At 35.6% G+C, this 23892-nt stretch overlaps 1 protein-coding gene and 1 long non-coding RNA gene across 3 annotated transcripts; both read right to left on the bottom strand.

Annotated features, from left to right (window-relative positions):
- Window positions 1-1193: 1193 nt before the first annotated feature.
- On the bottom strand, window positions 1194-7589 carry LOC145781372 (uncharacterized). Of its 2 annotated transcripts, XR_014290722.1 has the most exons (5): window positions 6348-7589; window positions 5995-6071; window positions 5332-5383; window positions 3468-3514; window positions 1194-1939 (listed from the first exon to the last, which is right to left on the bottom strand). It is a non-coding gene; the product is annotated as an uncharacterized LOC145781372 (long non-coding RNA). The 2 variants fall into 2 exon arrangements; XR_014290721.1 differs by having other exon boundaries at window positions 5995-7584.
- LOC145781320 (uncharacterized) lies at window positions 5995-23520 on the bottom strand. The gene is made up of 10 exons (XM_082593097.1): window positions 23319-23520; window positions 22288-22436; window positions 21067-21196; window positions 17553-17852; window positions 16846-17109; window positions 15963-16085; window positions 15526-15596; window positions 14263-14491; window positions 12695-12741; window positions 5995-6399 (listed from the first exon to the last, which is right to left on the bottom strand). Exons 1-10 carry the CDS (start codon window positions 23518-23520, stop codon window positions 6355-6357), a joined length of 1560 nt encoding a protein of 519 aa, XP_082449223.1. The 3' UTR covers window positions 5995-6354.
- Window positions 23521-23892: the final 372 nt, after the last annotated feature.

Below are 23892 nucleotides of genomic sequence, written 5' to 3'. Positions count from 1 at the left end.
TTGACCCCATACTTAGACCCATACTGTGCTGTTGGGCAACCACATGATCGTGACCAATTAAGAAGGGATTATCGGTTCAATTTGTCACTTTCTCAGCAGTTTTGGAGTAAATGGATCGATTTTTACTTGCCAGGTCTTCAGGGCCGGAAAAAATGGCTAAAAATGGCCGAGAATTTGGAGCCTGGTCAACTTGTAGTGGTAGGTTCTCTCCAAGACATTGGTAAACGTGGGAAGTATCAACTTGGGAGGGTGCATGAGGTAGTTCCACAAATTAGGAAAGGGAAGCCTGTGGTTCGTAGAGCTAAAGTTGCCGTCTGCAACTATGATGAGAGTACAGGGAAAGTGAAAGTAGACTATGTGTTGAGGGATATTTCGTGCCTCGCCCCCGTAAAGAACACCTAAGTGTTAGGGTTTGAGCCTGGGTTTGTCTGCGGTGGCCGACACTTGTCTGAGCCCAGAACAGTCGGTTATTATCGCAACCATTGTATATAGCGTCATTTTTTGCGTGTACCTGCTACCTATGGTACCAATTTCATGTATCGTCGTGTTTATTCTTATTGCTGTTCACTCTTTGCATGCCCTTTGTATTTGCGTATTAACTTAAACGTGAGTGATTCAAACAATTTGTGTATCATGTGTTTTTATTCATTGGCTCACAATTGTCGTCAATTCTTTTTTAGTTATGCCATGTCAGACTGTCATAACTAGGGGCCGCTATGTTCCAGACAATTGTTCACCTAATCAAACGTCATATAAAAACCGTTCAAGTCTACTGAATATTACGTCATGGAAATTCCTAAAACGTGCCAAAATTGCACCATCGTTCGTAAGACTTGTGTCAAACCTGTTTAAACCGGTTTAAACCTGTTTCAGTTTGAAACCTGTTTAAACATGAAATATTGCGTCACACTACTGCTGACGTGCCTTTGAGTTATCACAAATTTTTCTGATTTATTCTCGAAGATGTTTGTTGGAAGTCGGTCGCACATTTAACTGGTTTATTTGGTGCTTGCTAGCTGGACAAATTCTCCGTCTTTTATCCAAGTAATCTGTATCGTAGTGACAGTTTTTAGAGGTGTAAGGCGTTGCATCTCGATTTCGATAGCCGCGGGCTAATTTTACAGGAATACACTTATTGAATAGACGTTTCAAGGAGTGTTTCTTTTTCGGTCGATACATACAGACGAACGGATTCGGGAATCTTATGTTACAATTTTCCCACGAAGAGATTATGGTTTACCGCTGTGACCAAAGAGCAATAGCGTAATTGGAACAATAACCTTATAAATATATGTGAATTAAAGTAACATGGAACAAAGTTTCTAAAATCAACACTAAATACTATTACTGAAAACATTTTATCGTTATAACTATTAATCTTTCGGTTGCACTGCCGAGTGGTGTGAAAGCCTCTGTAAGACGTCTGGAAGTGTAAAGGTTCGATACCCGTCTAGAAAATGCATGCCTCTCCTGGCAAGACACTTAGTGGTGCACATAAAGGCAAAGACGAAGAATTGCTTGCCTTTCGATCGACTTGAGCCAAGCCTTTAACCATCGAGCTTTAACCATAAGTCTGCATATGACGGCAATTATTTGTTCAATTCAAACATTTTTTATGCAAGTATCTGCTGTTGTACATACTGTAGGTTTAACATTGTTTCAAATAGCTGCCTCCATAACTTTCAAAAACCTAAATTTAAAAAAGATTTACAAAACGTTTATTATATTAAGTATAGTTATTACTTTTCAAAATCTCTACAGCCTGCTTCACTTTTAAAGGGTAAAAGGGGGATCATCAGAAGGTCCTTATTCAAATAGATTAAAAAACACTTTTTATATAGTTTTTGATTTCGTAAAAGTTCAGAGTCGATCATATATTTGAATTTTCGACTCGAGGTATAGTTGTAGCATATCCATCCTCGTCTTCATCCGCTGCAATCTATGAAAACATCAGAATAATAAAACAGTGAAGAATTAGCTATTAGCTTAATTATAAACTTGAAATTGGTTTTGGTTTGGTTTTGATTATTTATCTTTGAATTGACAGAGTCTTGATAGGTCATTCCTGGCATTTTCGCATACTTGTAGACGTAGAGGCTTTGAACCACTGATGCAGGACCGGTTACCGAAATTGTTCGAGCAACGTTTCCGGTTGTTAAACAACATAGAGATCGGCTACAAATAAGAACAATTAAAAAGACATAGAAGGTTGGAAAACAGCTGCAACACCTCTTCAATCTAGCTGAAAAGTTTCAGTTTTAAAAACATCCAACAGGTTAAGTTTTAAAACATCTTATACTGTATCGTCGGCTCCAGCTCGTGTCCGAGCATTGGTTTGTCTTCAAAATGAATTTGGCTTTGGATGGTGATGTCGTATGTGGCTTTGGAGGCCCAGTCTATGATGGAAAAGACGTGGGCAAAAGGCACATTGTATGGTGGGTGGGGAAAACATCTTTGTATAACTTTGATATTAAATTGTTTATTTAAGTTTTTGTTTCGAAAAGCTTTAACTTTGGAAACGTTTGCTGAACACAAATTTAGTATAAACATTTTGATCTTTATTTTTTGATTCGAATGAAAAAAAAAAATTAACAATTATTCTAGTTATTTTTGCAAATTATAAAAGTTATAACGAAAAACTACTTAAAATGACACATTTCTTTACAACGAAATATAATTCATAATTGCGCATTGTTTTATTAAAATGCATCATCGAAACTAAACTTAATTAGTGAAAGTAATTCTTGAGCATTTGTATGAAACTGATTTGAATTTATTTTACTGCTGTAAGCGCAATGTTATTTTTTGACTTCAGATTGGCACATTTATTGCATTTGTGGTGTTAGTTTGATGACAAAAAAATGAACAACATGAGGTCTTTTCAATATTTGTTTAGACAAAAAGAAACGATGTGTAGCACTAACAATATATGGCTGTGTTTCAAACGCTGCCATTGTTATATTAACAGAAATAATCTATCTGCATGTTCTTCAAAGAATATTCAGTTTGAGTTAGAAACAAGCAATGCTTCGAATGTTACGGTTTATTGAATTGTGGAAAAGGAGTATGATAGAGTAGAAAAATTTCAAACTGCACAAAGTTGTGCGTAAAAGTGATATTCTTCCGAGTTGCTAAAATTATTTACAGTTATCTTTTGTTTGATTCATATGCAAGTAAGTTGGTTATTTTTTTGACGAGGGCATAGGTTTGTGTCGAAAAAGTTTCCTTTGTTGCGAGTTTCATTGTACGCTTGAATAATATTACTTAAATGAAGCGCTGTTATGTCTGTCATCTCTTTATGTTTTACCAAATCATTTTTTCTCAAGTTTACAGCATACATATTATTCTATTTATTCAATTGTTTTGAACCACTGTACTTAGTATACAGAGTAAGGTATGAGTTTTTTACTGTGTATAATTTTCTGTACAAAATAAACCACATTTCAATAAGAAACTATAGTTCTTACAATATTTCTTTGAGTTTTCATGGATATGTAGCCGCTCCCATTTTCCTCTAAATACATGTAAAACAATCGCAAAAATCAATAATACAAGAACGTCCAATAAATAACATGATGTTCAGAAACAAACAAACGTACTGTACAGTTCAATCATAAACAAAAATCGATTTCAATCAGCTAGCAGCTAGATCATCTTCAGTATGGCTGATAGCAAACAACACAAATACTAATAAAACGATGGAGCGAAAGAAATAAACGTTTCACTTCGGGTGCCATAAAGAATTAAGGGATATTTTCAAAATGTCCGACACTTGTCAACAAGTATTTTGTTTATTTCTATGATGTTCGGAAGGTTTTATTTTATTTCTAATAATCAAACGAAAAAAATACTTGCCAAAACATAACAAGAGTAAAAAAAAAATAGAAGTGGCAAAACGCAAATAATACAACGTGCTAGAGATCGAAATAATATAGGCTACTAAATGTGTTAAACAAAGTTACTATTTACTAAAAACCTTAACAGGCAGTTTCACTCTCATTGGGATCATCCGAAGGTTCTTATTCAATAAAATTTCTATTGGAATGTTGTAGTTTACGTGACATATACAGTACGGTTTTAGTCTGCTATAACACTAAAATTACCAAGGTGTCCTATAGGACACCGGGTCTTCTTTAATCTGCAATTGCCGCTTCAGATTAAGAACTTTTTTTCTGAAATTTCTTGACTTTTAACAAAATTTAGTTGACATAATGTTACCGTGTTGCCCGAATTTCAAAAATATTTTTTCAAGAAATTATACCGCATTGTTGATTTTATACCCTAGAATTACCACGGTGTCCTATAGGGCACCAGAAAGCATTTTGCACTGTATTGGCTTAATAACTTTATTTTATATCTAAATCTCTTTTGCTATCAATAGCTGCCTGTCGAAACTCACTCATTATGACGCAACAGCAAGTCTTTGATTTGTAACACAGCAACAGTAAGGTTTTTACGTTTACATTTCACACACTATAGTAGCCTACCTATGTAAAGTAGGCTACCAACCAAAAGTCTGTCTGTTATCCACCATGCATTCTACGCCAGATGTGGACACCACCACGGCTGCCAAAAAGCCATGTATGATCGGTTTCTACAATGAGAACAAAGTCGGCGTCGACGATTTTGATCAAATGGCTCGTTTGTACAGTACGTGATCAGTTTCCAGGAGGTGGCCATTAGCTGTATGGGGTAACATCCTCGATATAGCGGCAATCAAAGCATGTGCCCTTTTTATAAAGTCGACTGGAAACCATATATCACGAAGAGACTTTATACTCAAGCTCATTGAATGTTTGTGCCACCAACTACAAAACAAAACTATTGTCATGACACCTGGGTCAAGAAAACGCAGGGAATGCTATAGAAGATGCTGTAACAATGCAACGATATTTACGCGTTTCAAGTGTCAGAATCCTACCCGTGGAAAGTGTTTGCAGAATGATTCAAAAGTTGTATTTGTGAATTTCAACGGGTTTTGCAAATTATGGTGTGATGCATTATATATATGGCTGGTCAAAAGTGTATTCATTTATGTTTCTTTTACATCTGTAGGCTAGTCTAAGATTGTTAAACCGTGTCCCATAAAGTGATTATTTCTTATGCTTTTTTGTTCGAAATAGGTCTTCAACATACCACTTGCATGCAAATGTGTTTCTTAGGAAACTGCTTTAATTTATAATGCATGATAATAGTTAAAACACTAGCAGTTAGACAGAAAAACGCTGCATTACTGAAGATGTCCTACAGGACACCGTGGTAATTCTAGGGTGTAAAAAATCCTGGTATTTCTAGTGATAAACAGAATTAGAATGCATAATGAATTCTTACCTTCAGTATTTAGTTGTACATTGACATATGTGTGAGCGGATTTTGAATTTTTCTAGAAACATGTCAGTAACAAAACAGTCAAAACATAAATTAAAGTGGTCACTGGTCAATAGTGTATGTTGCAGAGAAATTTTTTAGTTAGTTTCAAGATGATGAATTAGTTTGTGAGTTTGAAATACTGATTTACAACACACGTTATTAAATATATTATGAGCTTTTTTCAGTAATTTCTTTGGTATCCCTACCATTTTATACGATAATAACTCACAAATGGATATTGTCCACATTGGTTTATTTTACGCAAGTCGGTGTTATTATATTTAAAGCCTTTAACGATTGAAACAGAGATGCAAAAACAATTGTTTCCTAGCAACTTAAAAACAAAACTGGCATTCCGTCTCTTTAGATAAAAGGTGATCAAGTAGCTTATTTTAGGAGGCCACTCAACAACGGTGTTTTTGATATACTTTTTTAATGTCAAACGTGTAAACTACAAAATCATAAAATAGTTGTTTATTATATCAGCTACCTTGCGATTAATTATCATTTAACCATTGTGGCGTGGTAGTTGTAAAGAAATCAATTATGCAAAGGAGTCAATATCTACTGCATCAAATGATGAAAAGATTATATTATTTATTTTCTTTACATACATCAACTTACATCTGCGGGCACCACATTTTGATATGACGGTCTCTTCAGCTCTTGTTTCGGAATGATTTCGTCATACATATGTTCGTCTAGAAGCCACATTTGTGCGTGATAAAATTAAAATACATTCAAGTTTAGTTCATCAAGTGAAAATGATTTTGTATGCAGTAGTGAGATTGCCAAGCTCTTTTAACTAATTGTCTTGAAATGTGTATGACTGCCGGTGATGTTCATGAATATACGATGTTTGGCAACGCTTGTGCAACCTTTATGAATGACAAAGCTAAAAATTTAAAAGACATCACAAACATTACTATATGTCAATGTGAGCAAACATACTGATATGGTTTGCTTGGTGAGATTACCTGTTTCTTATGTAGTTGTTGTGTGACGAGAAAATGTCATTTCTGATGAAGGCTGAAATAATTAATACAAATACTACGAACCTGCATTCAAGTAAAATATATTGTTGAGATTGTAATACAGTACCCTTAAAGGCATGCCTGAAGGTGGTCACGGAGATTAGCTTTCTTGCGTTCCTGTCCATTTAATCTATATCTTCAATCACCGAGGGTAAGTCTTGATACGACAAAAAAATGTCATGGGCAAAATACTCTGCCTCTAAATAGAATTGAAGTTTCTTGTTTCCTTTGCCATCTATTTTATTAATAAATTTCTTCACTTGACTAAATTGGTAGGTCAGCAGCAAACTTACAACTACAGTAAATTCTAGAGTTTATGCTGGCAACAAACAATCAAAATTAATGCAACTCTGTGCCGTCACAAACCGGAGAAAGAAAATATACTCAATTTTAGTCAATTCGAAAAGGACCTGTAAGAGTCACGAATAACTGTTTGAGGTAATTTGGCTCTTTCTTTTTTCATATTACCCTTCAGCGATTCCAAATTTTGGTGGTGTTTAGTCGAAACCTTGCTCTCCAGGTAAGACCAGATTCCAAAGTCTAGAAAGTTCAGGTCTGGGGATGAAGGAGGCCATTCTTCCTTGAAAATGAAAAATAGCACATTGGCTGAAAGCCAGTTTGCGTTTTCTTGGATCCATGTAAAGGGTCAGAATCTTGTTGGATTGGCCTAAAACGTTTTTTTAATTGTTTCTTTTCCCAAGGCAACAATGGACCCTCTGGAGTATCATTTCGGTAGTTTTCTTGATTCAATTTCACTCCTTGGTCCAGAAAAATTAATGGACTTCGTGATTCGTTGACTGCGGCCCACACCATCACTGATGCCACCCCTGGTCTCCGAGTGACTACCCTGGTTTCCATGTCACAATCTCTTGACCAAACACGACCATTCTGACTGTTAAAATGATGCTGGACACCAAATTTATTCTCATCGCTGAACACAAGGTTTGGCAGCGTGCCTCCTCTTTCAATGCGTGAGAGCAGAATTCTGGCTCTGGAGAGACATTTCTCAATGGTATTGGCATTTACCAACTGTTTCTTCATGTGTTTGATTGGGCTCATCTTCAAATCTTTCTTGAGCACTGTGAACATGGTACCATAGGCTACATTCGCCTCCTTTGCCAATTTTTGAATTGGATCTCTTGGATCTATTGGTTTGTAACGTTAAATATTGATGACCCTGTAGATTAAGCGGACGGGAAGGCATGCAAGGAAGCCAATCTTCGTGACCACCTTTAAGTGTCTTACAGTATTGTTCCAATTAATTGAAACTATCAAGAAAACAGGCTGAGTTTGTGTATGTTCGATTTATTGTGATAATTTAACAGATGTGTATAGTTTAATACCTAATGTGGCCCCCATCTTCTTTCAATATTCCACGAACACGGTTTAGCATGGATTCGATTAGTTTTTTTCAGTTTTCTGCAATTTTTGGGTCCCGCAACCACACCTGAATGATAGCCTCCATGAGCTTCCTTGTGATGGTGCAGTCTTTCTTGCTTAATCGTGCCTTGATTATGCTCCACAAATTTTCGATGGGATTTAAATCCGGAGAATTGCCAGGCCAATCTAACGTGATAATCTTGTTTTTTTCAAAAAATTAGTATTTTTTTTTAAAAGAATGGCATGGTGTGAGGTCCTGCTGAAAAATGCCTCCATCTTCAAGAAATGCCTTTCCCAGGTGTGGGATAACTTTTCTGTGATCACATCGATGTATCGTTCAGAATTCATTATTCCTTCTACTGGAAACAGTGATCCAACACCTCTGTGGCTAAACTTTCCCAGAACATCTTTTTGGGGGCAATTTTCCACATTGATTGAAATTGCAGGGCTTCAACGTCTCTCCAACAGTCCTTCTCACAAACCTCGCACCATGCCATTCTTCTAGAAAAACCAATAATTTTTTGAAGAAAAACAAGATTACCATATTAGATTGGCCTGGCAATTTTCCGGATTTTAATCCTATCGAAAATTTGTGGAGCATAATCAAGGAACGGTTACGCAAGAAGGACTGCACCATCATAAGGAAGCTGATGGAGGCCATCATTCAGGTGTGGTTTTGGGACACAAAAATTGCAGAAAACTGCAAAAAACTTATCGAATCCATGCCAAACCGTGTTCGTGCAATATTGAAAGAAAGTGGAGGCACTTTAGGTACTAAACTATGCACACATCTGTTAAATTATCACAATAAACCAAATATGCACAATTTCAGCCTGTTTTCTTGACAGTTTCAATTAATTCAAACAATACTGTACCAAAGACACCGCCGAATGCCTTAGAGGGGTGTCAAACCGGCGCCCGTTCGAACGTTGTTCCAGGGCTCTCACCACTCTACAATAGGGTGGCTCGTTTTTGAACTTTTTTTTTGAATTCTTTCGGGGTAGTGGGGAAATGGTGCCAATGAGTGAGAAAACGCTCATGACAAAATTTGAGATTTGTAAAAATTGTCTTCAGCCTCCTCATGGGGCCCAAAAATCGAAAAATGGGGTCAAAAACGCATTTTTATTCAAAAATATTTTTAGTTTGGGTAGATACAATATTGTTTAGATATATCTAATTAGCCTAAGAAAAAAAATTGGAGTCATTTGAACTATTCCTTCAGCTTCCTCACAGCTTCTGAAAATTTCCATTTTGCTGAAAATTTCGCATTTTTGTGGGTGGTTACATGATACATAATTGCGTTAGACATTTTACCAGCTATAAAACGTCATTGTATTTCTCTTTATAGACCTGCTGCCCTGAGCTGTTGCGTCATTTTTTAATGAAATTGGGTTAATTTGGTAGGAAAAAGTGACGTCTTTTATTTGAATTTACGTCACTGACGAAGTTTGTAGTTATGTAACCATAAACAAAAATGCAAAATTTTCAGCAAAATGAAAATTTTCAGAAACTGTGAGGAAGCTGAAGGAATAGTTCAAATGACTCTAATTTTTTTTCTTAGGCCAATTAGATATATCTAAACAATATGGTATCTACCCAAACTAATACTCACTGGAGAAGAGCAAGATTTGATTCGGCGAGCACGGATGTGCACTGACCAGACGTTGAGGCAGGTTCGCCCAGCTGGGTCGGGGAGGCTAGCGATCGAAACCAGAGGCACTGATAGGCTACATTACCGGTAAAAGTAGAAAATAGGAGTGAAAATTTTGAGGCTGCATCGAGTTGATCAGGGGATCGTGTTGATCAATGCGTTGAAAGCAAAGCGAGGTTGATCCGAGCGGGCAAGAACAGCGTCAGGCGAAGGCAGCGTGTGATAATTCGAAACAATTAATTGATTAATACATAGAGATCTAGTGATGATTGAAGTTACTTAATTGCTGTTAAACCAGTCTCGATTCACAATGCACATGAGTCATTTTATTCCTTTCCTTTGTTCATTTCTGAATGTTTGGATTTGATGAGACTGGAGCATTATAAAAATAATGACACTGGTTTATAGGCATAAGGTGATGATATAAGGTGATGAATTTTAGACAATTGATATAAGGTTATAAAATCCAAACGGTTTGCTGTCTTGCACGCTCGGATACTTACTGCAACGTTTCTGTTATTTGGGAATAAGTTTCTGATCGCTGAAGTCGTCTTTTCTATGACGTAGCCCCTCCACAAGTGAGCCTGGCGTTCCAAGCTTTCCAGACGCGAAAGGATCCTTCGATTGAGAGGGAGGCCACTTTTCTAGCCACCTCTGCTACCCCACGAGCAGGAACGCCCAAGGCCGTCAGAGGTCGAGAGCTCGTCGGGGCATAGCTCTCGAGGGAGCCTACGACGAACGGAAGTGACAGGACGTCCCTGCAAGGGCGCTTCCTGTCTTCCTTTATGTTGACACATAACTCGCCGTACTTGTCCTGTTTCCTGTCGGTGGCTTTTCGAAGAGAATCCGCGTCGTAGTCGAACGGGCATGTGACGTCACATACGACCGTGACACCGTCAGGGCGTTGCAAGACGATGTCAGGACGCAGATCAGCACCGCCCACTTCCACGTGCTGTGGAACCGTACTAAAGCTTGCTCTTCTCCAGTGAATATTTATTACACTCCCACCTATATATATATTTTTTGTTTCTATTGATTAATCGAGCCTCTGCTCCACATTTTTATTCGAATTTTGTCTGCCACGAGAACCAAATTATCCTTAAATAGTTCGACTCTCTTCCTCGTGGTAGACCACAATTTTATCCGCTCTGCCTACTGGCAGACCAGATATAAGAGTCAAAGTACCTGTGCCGAGGACGCGTGAAGGAGACGTGGGCGCCGCCGGCGGTCAATTACTGCCGGTTCCAGCGTCCACACGCGACGGGTCGCCCGGCCCGTCGCAGGTCATCTTCCTGGGCTGTTCAGAAAGAGCCTGTCTCCCTGGCCCGATCCGTCATTGTAAATCTGTGGACGGGTCATGTAACGTTTTCGATCTACACTCTCCCTCCACAGGTACCTCGACTCCCCAGCCTGGCCCCCGCGACCTAAGCTGGTGGACTTACCCCTGCGGGTGAATTGTCACCCCTAAATCACGCCGCTCCCCGCCGCCGCGGGGTGTGGCAGGCCGGTTTTTTAAAGTCTTCGACCTGGCTATGTTTGTTTGTGCTCTCTCGCCGTGTCAATCCTTTGTATCCGTGCGCTGTTGATGCGAATAAAACAGTTGAACAATATTTTTGAAAAAAATGCGTTTTTGACCCCCATGAGGAGACTGAAGACAATTTTTTACGAATCTCAAATTTGTCATGAGCGTTTTCTCACTCATTGGCATCTTTTCCCCACTACCCCGAGAGAATTTAAAAAAAAAGTTCAAAAACGAGCCACCCTACAAATAAAAAAAAGTTCAAATAACTACAAACTTCGTCAGTGACGTAAATTCAAATAAAAGACGTCACTTTTTCCTACCAAATTAACAAAGTTTCATTAAAAAATGACGTAACAGCTCAGGGCAGCAGGTCTATAAAGAGAAATACAATGACGTTTTATAGCTGGTAAAATGTCTAACGCAATTATGTATCATGTAACCACCCACAAAAATGCAAAATTTTCAGCAAAATGGAAATTTTCAGAAGCTGTGAGGAAGCTGAAGGAATAGTTCAAATGACTCCAATTTTTTTTTCTTAGGCTAATAAGATATATCTAAACAATATTGTATCTACCCAAGCTAAAAATATTTTTGAACAAAAATGCGTTTTTGACCCCATTTTTCGATTTTTGGGCCCCATGAGGAGGCTGAAGACAATTTTTTACAAATCTCAAATTTTGTCATGAGCATTTTCTCACTCATTGGCACCATTTCCCCACTACCCCGAGAGAATTTAAAAAAAAAGTTCAAAAACGAGCCACCCTACTCTACAATGTAGCCGGAAATCTTAGTTGTAGCACTTCGTTTTAACGTTGTAATCATTTAAATATGAAATCACTAAAGAGGTTTACTATCAATATTTAAATTTATCTCTTTGGCACTCGTTTTGCAGTTAATGTTGTTAAGGCTGTTATTTGAGCTTTGGAACAAGAAATTTTATGTTAGAGAAAACATTGTTATAAGTTTCGTATTTTTAATTGTTTCAAAACTTGATATTAAATTTATTGATCAAGATAACAACTTTTCCCAACATGTTGCTTGCATATTGTGTTCATCAAGGTAGGTTACGGTTACTGAATCTAATCAGAGGACTGTTAATAGGGACAGATTTCAAATTAGTAAATTGACAAGTTTACACTTTTTAAACTTGGACAACTAGCGTACTTTTCCACGTGAAAAGCAGTAAAACGTGCATTTTAAGTGAAATAGACATCTCTGTTGAGTAAACTGCTGTATTTATTGTTGTAAATATAATTGTATTGAATATTCTTGATATTGTTGTCTTATATCCAAAACTACTTTTGTGTGATTATAAAAGGACAAACGTTTTTTGACGGATTGAGTGTGTTGTATATCTATGAGGCGCTTCGATATTACTCACCGATACTGAAATATCATGCAAGCTTGATTTCGAGAACTTGTTGCGTTTAAATAAAAAACATCAGGTTCGGTGTCAGCACCTCAAATTAATTACAACCATTTTTCTTGATACAAAAAAAGAATTGCAGGCCAATGTAAAACAAAGCGGTCCCAAGGGCATCCTTAAAAGTTAACTAAATTAATTCTGCTAAAAGTAGATAAAATGTTGAACTAACGCCAAAATTTAGAAAAAATAACACTCATCATTACTACACTTTAACTTTTAGAAAATTTGGTTATCACTAAACGTAGAAACCGCGAAAGGAATATTGATCTTTAAGCAAAATACATTCAATGACGTGCAGAGCACTACAATACCGAAGGTTCTCTTGAGAATTCTGGAGAATCCATGTAACCACTTTCAGCTGAAATAAACATATCCATGCAATTGTATTTATGTATTAGTTTTATGTATGTTAAATGCATTTGCAATTTATTATTTATATTTCCAGTATATTTTATTATACGTATTCTTTATTGGCATTTAATTATTTATAGTTATACTTCATACATTTACATAAATATCTTTATATTTAGTTGAAGAAGTTTCTGCAAAGTAAAACTATAGGCCTACCAGAAAAAATGAAATTTTCTTCATTGATTAATGGATACACCTACACATGGCTGAGTTACCATCCATTTGCAGTAAAGGTAACATCAACCGATCCATTTTTTAAATACAGTTTCGAAAATAGTTTATGGCTAATCTACAATGTGTGGCAGTGACTAGACGGTATCACAATATATCAAATCAGTTGGGTCCATTGTAAACAAGACAAAATTGGGTCCATAATAATTCATGGTTATTTTCATTTGCTCTTGTATGTTACTTTTAGAATAATAATAGCTTTGTTTGATTTGTGTTTGTTCGTAAGTTCAGCACTCAGCAGTGGCAGTAACACTGTCTGATTTACTTTCTGAAATGTGTTCTTGTAGATTAAGTTTGGTCATGGAAAAGAGCCACTCTGTAATCTCACATTTAACAAAGTCTGAGGAGTGTGCTTACTTTTGTTTGAAGCATGTACTTACTAGAGTTATCAGAACCATGCGTGGCAAGAGCAATACAAAAGACTCTAACATAAAAAGCCAGCAAACAAAAAATAAAAAATTACAACAGTCAATAAAAAGTTCATTCAAACGAATAATTTGAACTTTTACTACTTTATCATTTGCTTAAAACTGTTGAAGTTACCACTTGTTTCTAGCACTAGTTCTAACGTTCATCTGATGAAATTGAAAGTAAAAGCAACAACAAACAAGATGGTTATTGCTTCACTGACGTTTCGTGCACCATGACAATGCGCATGCTCAGAGCGAATAACATACAAAATAAAATTTCACAAGGTTATATATTGCAGTGCGATTGAAGGCAAGAAAAAATAAAACACGCAATATTTTAAAAATTTGGCCAATGATATGTGAGCGGTTACTTTCTACGTTAAATTACGTAAAAACTTCCAACAATAAACATAAAAATTCGAAGCAGAGACGACCAACAGAATTTTTATGTTTATTGTTGGAAGTTTTTATGTAATTTAACGTGGAAATAACCACTTACACATCATTGTCTAAATTTTTAAAATATTGCGTGTTGTTTTTTTTTCTTGCCTTCAATCGCACTGCAGTATATAACCTTGTGAAAGTTTATTTTGTATGCCATTCGCTCTGAGGATGCGCATTTTCATGTTGCGCGAAACGTCAGTGAAGCAATAAACCATCTTGTTTGTTGTTGCTTTTACTTTCAATTTCATCAGATGAACTTTGCAACTAGTGCTAGAAACGATAATTGTCCTGATGAACACTCAAACTTTTCAGTATGAAATTAACACTGGCAATGAGAATCTGAAACAATGACAACGATTTCGTTGAAAATAGCTGGTTCATACCTTTACTTGTTCGGAACGATTCTCTTCGCTTGTAACAATACAAACCCAAACTAATCAGCAGAATTCCCAACACAGCACCAACGACTCCCAACGCTATAGCAATAGTATTGCTGCCTTCAACACCAGTTGATGCATCTCTAACGTTGACATCGAACATAATGGTGTGGTTGTAATGCTCAACGGAGGATTGCAAGTACAAGGTATAAGTTCCATTATCATCTAATGTTACCTATAAAAAAGATTAAATATAAAAAGTTTCGATGAATTCATTTGCCGAGCACTCCAGCTGAGCTTTAAAGAAGTCAGTGGTATAGGCCCGACTCTTAGCTAATTGATAGCTGAACGACTTTATAGTTTACAATACGGGTTAATCCATGAAAGTCCTTCAAAATTAAAAATGTAATAAGTAACACAAATTATGATGACATGTTTGCTATGATTCGATAACATCGGATGGGTACCACAGTAATACGAGAATGGAAACCTAACACTTAGGCGATATAAAACCTGAATTTTGTAGCTTCACCCTATCTTAATACGAGCTGTTTTCGTACGCGAAAAGCACGTCACGGGCTATCTTAGCCTCGTGCTAATTAATCGCTAATAACGGGACCTATTAAAATCACAGAGCGAAATATTTTACAAGATAATAGCCATGTGTATTGTGCGTATAGAAATAAAATTTTTACCCAACAAATTTATTTAAATAAAGTGTTTGAGATGAAAAGACGTCAGAAAGTCGGTTTTTATTCTACTTTCCCAAAAAAAGCTTCAAAATTGAAATTTTTGAATTATAACATAGAGTAATGCTAAACTAAACAAAAAATACTTTTGCTCATAAATGTAAGCCATTTTTGGGCGTTTTTACACTTCAAAGTAATTTCACTAACAATAATATTTCACTTACATTAAATATTATATATCTAGCATTGCAATAAAAATGTCTAGTCACCTGAAACGAAATGCTTATTGTGAAGCGCAGGAAGGTAGAAAAATGACCAGTGTAGGTTTAGAAAATTCGCAAAGAACAAAAACTAAAAGTCAAGAAAATTCACATTTCTAGCTTATTTCCTTCTGAGAAATATTTCACTACTAGAGTGGGGCGTCCTCATAAAACTCCGTGTCGCTACAGATAGGGTTAAGCTAAGTTTTTTTTTTCTTTAAAGTGAAAGTCAAAGCTTACTAGCAATTATGTGCTGTTACTTTAGTCATGCAGTCATTCTATACTCCTAAAGCATATTCAACTTGTTCATTTAGACTTACATTATCTCTCACAAATCGGAATGTTTGTGAAATTCCATTATTTATTAAATTTCCGCCTTCGACTTTCATATCTGAAAACATTTGTTTGTTAAGCAATTGCAAGGTAACCATCTTGAAACATGGCCTTGCTCTAAAAAAGTGAGATAAAATTGAAAAAAAGAAGTTTTTATATTGTATATTATGAAAAACTCCTTTAACTGCTCACTATAGATAATGAAAATAGATTGACAGTGATTACGAAATCGCAACATTTTATTTTTCATTGTGTAAAAAAAATACATATATATACTGGATAACTGCACACTGTGGCACGCCGTTTCGGCCTTCCGGCCTCCTCAGTGCAGTAGGTACACTGAGTATGGCCACGTAGATTTATACCTCCTATATATCATATATACTGTATACATTTCTAGCCTGAGATTTTAATAAACTTTTACCAGAATTAGCCTTTATCAAGGCTAGAAAATTAGATGGAGGATTGGACATAAACGTAATATCACAAGATCCTCTTTGACCAAAAATCCACGAACAAGACGTAGGATTGTCTTGAAAAGGTGCATCTGCATCATACGTAGTATCTAATTAGGTTTGAAATACACTAAATATGAGAAAAAAACTAAAATGTTTAAAAAATCTAAAATAGTTATTACAAAACGTAAATGAAATTTTTCCTATTTGGTTATTATCAGGGCAAACCGATTGGCCATTAGTAATAAGACGTTATTAAGAAAAACAAAACACACGATATTCATTAAATCGATTTCAAACTATCAATTGCTGTGGTATCGAATGAGTTGAAGTTTTTGTTGTCATCAAATAATAAGTAGAAACTAATGATTTATAAAATCTTGATCTACTTGTCCATGCATTTTAACATTTACTGTACTACACTTGTTTAAACTCACACTTTGGGAAGTGTGGAATCGGTACATAATTGAGTGATATACAGCTAACTAATCATGATATACCTTTTGAAATTTATTATAAATGAAAGAATGTACGATGAGAAGACAAGGTTTTTAATAATTAATCTGTACTATGCCATCGGGACTAATCAAGGTAAGATGAACAGTTTCTTTCTCACGCACGCTTCCCACCGTATGTATTACACCCTCTGTAGAGATAAGCGGTATTTTTTGCACAAACTGTTTAATCCGAGTGTCGAATCAGGATAGTATTATTGAAAAGCAAGTTGACTAAAATTAGACTAAGAGTCTACAATAATTGTATGATACACAACATGCCATAATCTGATTGGAAGAGCTATCTACGATTGATTTCAAAACAAAACACGTCTACACAATTTGGTGTTCTACTCACAAATAACATCAACATAGACAGTGTTGGAAAATGTTCCAAATGTGTCATCTGTATTGCAATTATAGCTTCCAGTATCAAATGGACTTAATGAAGAAACGTTCAAATAAAAACTTGAAGTTGTCATGTTTTGATGAGTCCATGTGAAAGTGGTTTTCAGTTCAGTGGCATAACTAATACTGCAGGAAAGTGCTAAGGCTTCTCCACGTCCAACGATCATAGTTTCATTTTCAATAACTTTTTCAGCATCACTCAAAGTTACATTTCCTGGTAAGAGAAACAAACTTAGCTGTAATCTTTGTCAAAAAATACTAAACAAATATTTTCTACCAGACCCACTAATCAATCTACAAACGTTGATGGATTTTCTAATTATAGAAGAACTGAAATAATATTTTTGCTTGTCCGCTTGATTTAAACAAAATGAAATATAATCACAGAACATCCACCTAACTTGCAAAAGAAAATGGAATAAGTCGTTATACAGTACTAAGAGTTCTCCAACATGAGATGAAAAGCACATGCATTTGCAAACATGATTGCTTTGGAAGATTATTAATTAACTAAAAAAGATTAATTATGTTTACATTTCACGTTTTGAACTAAACTCTACCGACTTGCCTAATGTGTCACTCAAAATAGCCGAAATAGTTTCGTTTGACCAATCCTGTGAAGTTTGATAACCAAAAAGAGTTTACTGACAAACTTACTATTTTCTGGAATGACTGTGATGTTTCTAGCCGCACTTCTAATTGATCCAACACTATTAACAGCCAAGCAAGACAATAAACCACCAACACTGATAGGTTGACTTATGAAACATTCGTTGTTAATGTTAGTGATGTTTTCACATTCACCAGAGCAAATAGTGAATGCGCATTGAGGTGTAGGATTGCCTTGACATGTGCAATGTACAGAAAGGTTTTGATCAGATCTTAACAAATATCCACCGCTGGTATCAATCAGGTATTGCGACAACGATACATTGCTGACGACAGCTGAAGAAATATCTGGAAAAGTTGTCATGAAATTTTGAAACTAAACAAAGCAAACACAGTACACTATAATGGACAAATTTGTAACTTTGTTACATTAAATGGGTTTTGCAAACTGTATACACATATTTTTCATAAAATACTTTCACTAAAGTTAGGATCGCAGTTTAATTTCCTCTTCAACAATATTGCTGTTGAATATTTTGTAACTCAAGAAAGACATTCCGAACAGCCCAATTACTGAATAGTAATATCAAAGGTAAAAGTAAAGGTGGTCCAATACTTGATTCACGTGTCGAGTAGAAGAAGATAAGGCACTCATTGTACTATAAGCCATCGGCACTAAGAACAGTAGGTTGGCCAGTTCCTTTATCTCGGCCGCCTTTTTTTCAGTTATTAGGCCCACCCAATTTATTACAACCTAGAGAAAGATGAGCAGTGTTTTCAACAACCAGCGTAGCCGGTAGTCCAACCAGGTTTGTATTATTGGAAAGCCAACGCCTTATCCGCTGCGCCATCCCTCCATAGTAATATTACTGTGCAGAAAATTAAAAGACGTAGTATATCAGATGATAAATTAGCTGGTTGAGAAAGATGAAACAAATACAAGCTGCAAGTATAAGATGAGCGTGAATTAGGCTACACAGTTGAAAAAGAATCTCAATAGCAAAGCCAACTGCACACATGCTATTTTAATAGAGAAAGCGAAATATCCAATTCTTGTTGCATACCAAGGTTTATTTCGTAATGTTTTTCTTTGCAAAAGAATCGTGATGATAGAAAAGCTGATATTTGTTTTGAAAACTGTGCTTTCCAATCAGAAACCAGCTATTATTTGCATTGAACCAACGTTTTCGGTAGGTGAATCAATGTAAACGAAACTGATAAGTTCATTCAAGAACTGCTCATGTACTATGTCATGTATGACTCACATGACTCAGATTCCTGAATATGTTGGTTTACTAGTAGCATTGTAATGTAAAATATTAAATGTTCCACAGGCAGCCATGTGCAATTTCTCGCAAATCAACTATTCAAATCACAATGATAGAATTCCTGCAGTCTCTTGGATTATTCGGCTTGTTTCTAATTCAATAATTGTAAGTTTTCACTTGCTACAATCGGCTGCCTTCCCTTTTGTTACTTTTTTTTTTGTAATAAATTTGTCGTTTAAGCAAGGGGTTGCAGTACACTGCTTTTTTATCATCATTGTTCACTGTTGTTTCTTTGTAATAAACTCCAGTGACGTCAGCCGTATTAAAATTCAAAGTTTGGCGGTAGCCTACTATAAGAAATAATTTTATAATTCATTTAACCCTATATTAGTACGAGCTGTTTTCGTACGCGGAAAGCACGTCACGGGCTATCTTAGCCCTGTGCTAATTAATCGCTAATAACGGGACCTATGAAAATCACAGAACCAAAATATTTTACAAGGTAATAGCCATGTGTAAATTGTGTATTGTGTGTATAGAAATTATATTTTTACTTATCAAATTTATTGAAATTAAGTAGTTGAGATGAAAAAACGTCAGAAAGTCGGTTTTTATTCTAATTTCCCAAAAATAGCTTCAAAATTGAAATTTTTGAATTATAACTAAACTGAACAAAAAATTACTTGTACTCATTAAAATAAGGCATTTTGAACGTTTCTACATTTCAATGTAATTGCACTAGCCTACCATTTATATTGCACTAACATTAATTTATATATAACTACCATTGCACGAAAATGTCTAGCCACCTGAGACGAAATGCTTATTGTGAAGGGAAGTAAGGTAGAAAAATGACCAGTGTAGGTGTAGAAAATTTGCAAAGAATTAATACTAAAAGTCAAGAAATTTCCTATTTCTGTCCTCTCTCCAGTAAGAAAACCTTCCAAAAAAAAAGCCCAGAAGAGAATTTGATTACAGAACAGACGGCACTGTAATTTGTGCCAGATGGAACGATAATTGTGCTGTCACTGTTACAAGTAATTACTACGGTGTAGCACCAACTCAAACATTTCAACGAAGAGTGAAACATGAGAAGAAAAAATCAATAACACAACCATTTCTGATTGCTATGTACAATCAGGGAATCGGGGGTGCTGATGTATGTGACAGGGGCTATCTTCCTACCGGCCACGACTTCGATCGAAAAAATGATGATGGAATATTTTTGCCCATGTTGTCAACTTTTCAATTGTAGCTGCCTTCTGTTTTTATGTTTACGTAAATCAATGTTCTGAAAACCACCTTCAGTTCAGGCACGAAATTATTCGGTCATTGGTGAAAGTGGAGAAACCTAGGCGTCGACTTGGGGGAACCTACTGCACCTCCGTTTGCAACAGTGCGATTAAACTATTTGAACCATTTTCTTGTATCATCGTCACAAGGAAGATATGTATAGTGTGCATGAAAAATACAAGGTTGCAATGCACATAGCACAAAATGTAAAAAAACGGATACATAAGTTATGCAGTGACGCATACCAACTAAAATAACGTGAATGACACTTGGGTAAAGAGCGTATTTGTTGTTTGTGGATCTCTTAAATTTGTATACTTTTATTTATTGTCTTTTTCAATGCTATTGTATAGAATAAAGTAGGCTACCCAAGTGTATATCGTATTCAAATACATAACTCGATACGATACTTTTGGTACCTTTACATGCCAACGTTCCCATTATGGAAACATAATAAAAAACAAATAAAGCAATAAAAATTTTTAATTTTTTTATATAAAAAATTCTTAGTTAGACTAAAAACTACAATAATACAAAAAATCACAATCAAATCACAAGAGGTAGTCTTCGTCGCCTGTAAAAGGTTAATGAAGCTGGTGTCAGTGCGGCAGCATGCAGTAAGGGTGCAACCGAGTAATTATAGCTTTGATTTTATTCCAAGAGTATTAAGTGGGACCTGCAATTATCTAGCTACCAAATCAATTGTTTTTACAATGATTCAACGTCTGCAGACTATTACAATACGTATTATTCAGACATTTTTTGAATACGGTTCAACGTCTGATTGTAAAATCAATGTAAAATATGACTTGATAGATGAGTTAATTCAGTGCTATTTATTAAATAATTTGCTTGATGAGTCTATGTGGCCCATATACACCAACGCAAAACGGATATTGTTACTACAAGACCAGTCAGCCGGTGATACTGTGGTTTGGCAATTTGTAAAATTCATAAAATTGCTGCCACTCATGACACTGCACCTCTGTTTTGTAACTCACATTGAACATCGATGGAATAATCTGGCGACCTTCCACTTTCCGTAAATATTTCCGTGTATGGAGTCACAGCTTGACATGAAACTTCCTTTTTATTGTCCTCAGCTCGTGAGGAAAATGTAAATGAGCGGTTCTAAAAAAACAACTATGTTGCAAAGAAATATTTTAATTAGCTATTGTAAGCTGCATCATATGTACGTAATACTGATTATTCGAAAAACTTTTTGAATCGTATTGCAATAAATAGCATTGATAAGACAGCAAGAAACTCCGATGCAACACCAGCTTTTTAGGAAATAGTGTATATACAAAACAGCGACTCTTAACGAAAATATATGCACAATGTGTAGCACATATATCGATAAGATTGTGCTACATCATTATATTTTTACTGAATACAGTAAAGGTTCTATGATTTTTCAACGAAGGTATGATTAAAACAGTAATCCTTACTTAAGCATGTTTTAAAGAAGGAATTTGTTCGTAAATGCTTTCATGCTTAGTATGAGCATTTATTAAAGTTGTTTAGAGTTGGCAGTTACGACAATGTTACATGTGCTATAGAGGCTAATAAATTTGTAGAAAATGCAGGTATAGGTAGGTAGGTAGGTAAAAAAATGTTCTTCTTTACAGTATTAAAATAGCTGTATTTATAAAAAACACCTTAAAAGTATAGAAGCAGTTTAGCTAGGTAGAATAATTTTGACACTTGAGCGGATTGCATGATAAAAATAGATTCGCGTTTGACAATTAAAAAAATACGACTTTCAGCCACGCATAAAGTTTTGTCGTTTAAATGAGGCACCTGTCGTTGATTGCTTTATTGAATGTACGTCCATTCACATCAGAATGCACAACAATTTATAATCATGCACAATTGTAAGATGGCAATGATACCAATATCTTTATTCTCATTACTCGCGATCTAGAGAGGCTCTGGTAATGTCAGTAAGTGAAGCACCACACAGCCATTTATCGCAACCGAGTAACTAACAGGTATGTTCAAAGGTGATTTTACAAGAAAAACAACTCGGTCTCTTTGCAATGCCATCTAAATACAATGCAGCGTTGGGTTCAGTAGGAATGACGTCATTGTACTCGCTGGAAACAGTGAATTTATTTTCTTCAACTACTGTACAGTGAACTCGCCGCTCATTGCGTTTATAACAGGTGAACCAAAAAGGAAATCATGATCGCTTGTGAGTAGTTTTATGCAACAACTACCTGTTGTCGCCCGACTTCATTGCCATCTAAATAGAATGAAGTGTTGGTTCCAATAGGAATGACGTCATCGTACTCGCAGGTAACAATGAAGTCATTTCCTTCAACTACAGTGAAGTTCCCGTTCATTGTAGTTATCACAGGATTGGGAGCTGCGTAACAATAGGAAGTTGACCATCATTGCAATATAAATGAAGTAAAATAAAGGTAATTACCCTAATGATGTACATGTCACTGCAATAGCGTGAAATTAAGTAGATATTAGGCTGCAAATCAGGGTGGAATACTAGTGTACTTGATTTTACTTATACATAATGATTTTTCCATTAATTGTAGCCTATTATCGATAATGTACTTTGAACTGTAACTTTTATTTTTTAAACCGATGCATGGGCTATACGTTAAAATAAAAGTGACATTACTTTCACAAAAAAACGATCATTGTGACGTCCAACCTTCTTGTTTTATGAAATGTAAGCCACAATTAAAAAAATAACCATTTGTCATTCCCATATAAAACGCACATAAATTTGTAACACAAACACGTAATCAGGCAGACTTGCTTTGTTCTTTATAGACTTTTGCATAAAAGTTCTTTGTCAACTTTGGCAGAATACCATTGTTAGAATTTATTATTTAGGCTACTGGATAACGTAAATACCAACAACAGCTGCAATCTAAATTGCTTTGTTCGTACTATAGACCCTTCTTTGAAAAAGAGAAAGATGTGTTTTATGTAAAAATTTCTGTTTTGTCAACTTTTTTGGAAACATTACTTCGTTGTGTCTTAATTTTTACTTTAGTGAAATTGAAAGACTAAAATGAGCATGATAAATTTCCACTGTAAAATCTAACATCCGGGCTGGCGATCCCACATTGTCAGATCAAGGTCAGAAGAAGAAAAATATAGGGGATCAAGTTCAAATTAATAGCCAAACTTTTTTTCAGTCGGCTATACAAAGAAAGAGGTATTGCTATCTGGAAAACATTGTGTAGGTGTCTCGACCTAATTGAAGACATAAATATAATATTACCTGTCCAACATTGTAGATTATCCTGACCACTCCATTCAGCATTATATTGACAAGTAGTTCGGTCAGAAGTTGGTTGGTTTCCGTTTGAATAGAACAATCGTCCATCGTTAGAACAAGTGAAATTTCCAACGTCATTGTATCCACCTGAAGTGAATTGGACAGTGACGTTGTCCTCAAGTGTTTTGTTGCAATCTAAACGCATTCACCATTTTTTGTTTGTGCACTGTCGCTACCTTTGCACACAGCACCTGTGTGCGCTATGAGCGGGGAGCACATATTGCATGTAAATAATATAGTTCAGGAGAGAAGTTAATTTTACTTACAACACATTTAAACAATTTCTCTATTTTGTGAACTTTATTTTGTGGTAGTTTCTAACAAACACAAACAGCAGAAAAGAAACTATCGAATTTTTATTGATAAAATTGCTGACGCTTTGTCAGTTAATAAAGTAAACCTTTCAAGAAAATGCAATATCTAGCTTAAATCATCTTGTACAATAAGGGATTAAACCAAGAGTATAGACTGACTCGTTTTTATTCTCAAGTTGACCATGCTTTTTTTACTTTGTATT

Source organism: Aplidium turbinatum, chromosome 12 (assembly GCF_918807975.1).
Source record: "Aplidium turbinatum chromosome 12, kaAplTurb1.1, whole genome shotgun sequence".
Taxonomy (NCBI): Eukaryota; Metazoa; Chordata; class Ascidiacea; order Aplousobranchia; family Polyclinidae; genus Aplidium; species Aplidium turbinatum.
This window is presented reverse-complemented; position numbering and strand designations above follow the sequence as displayed.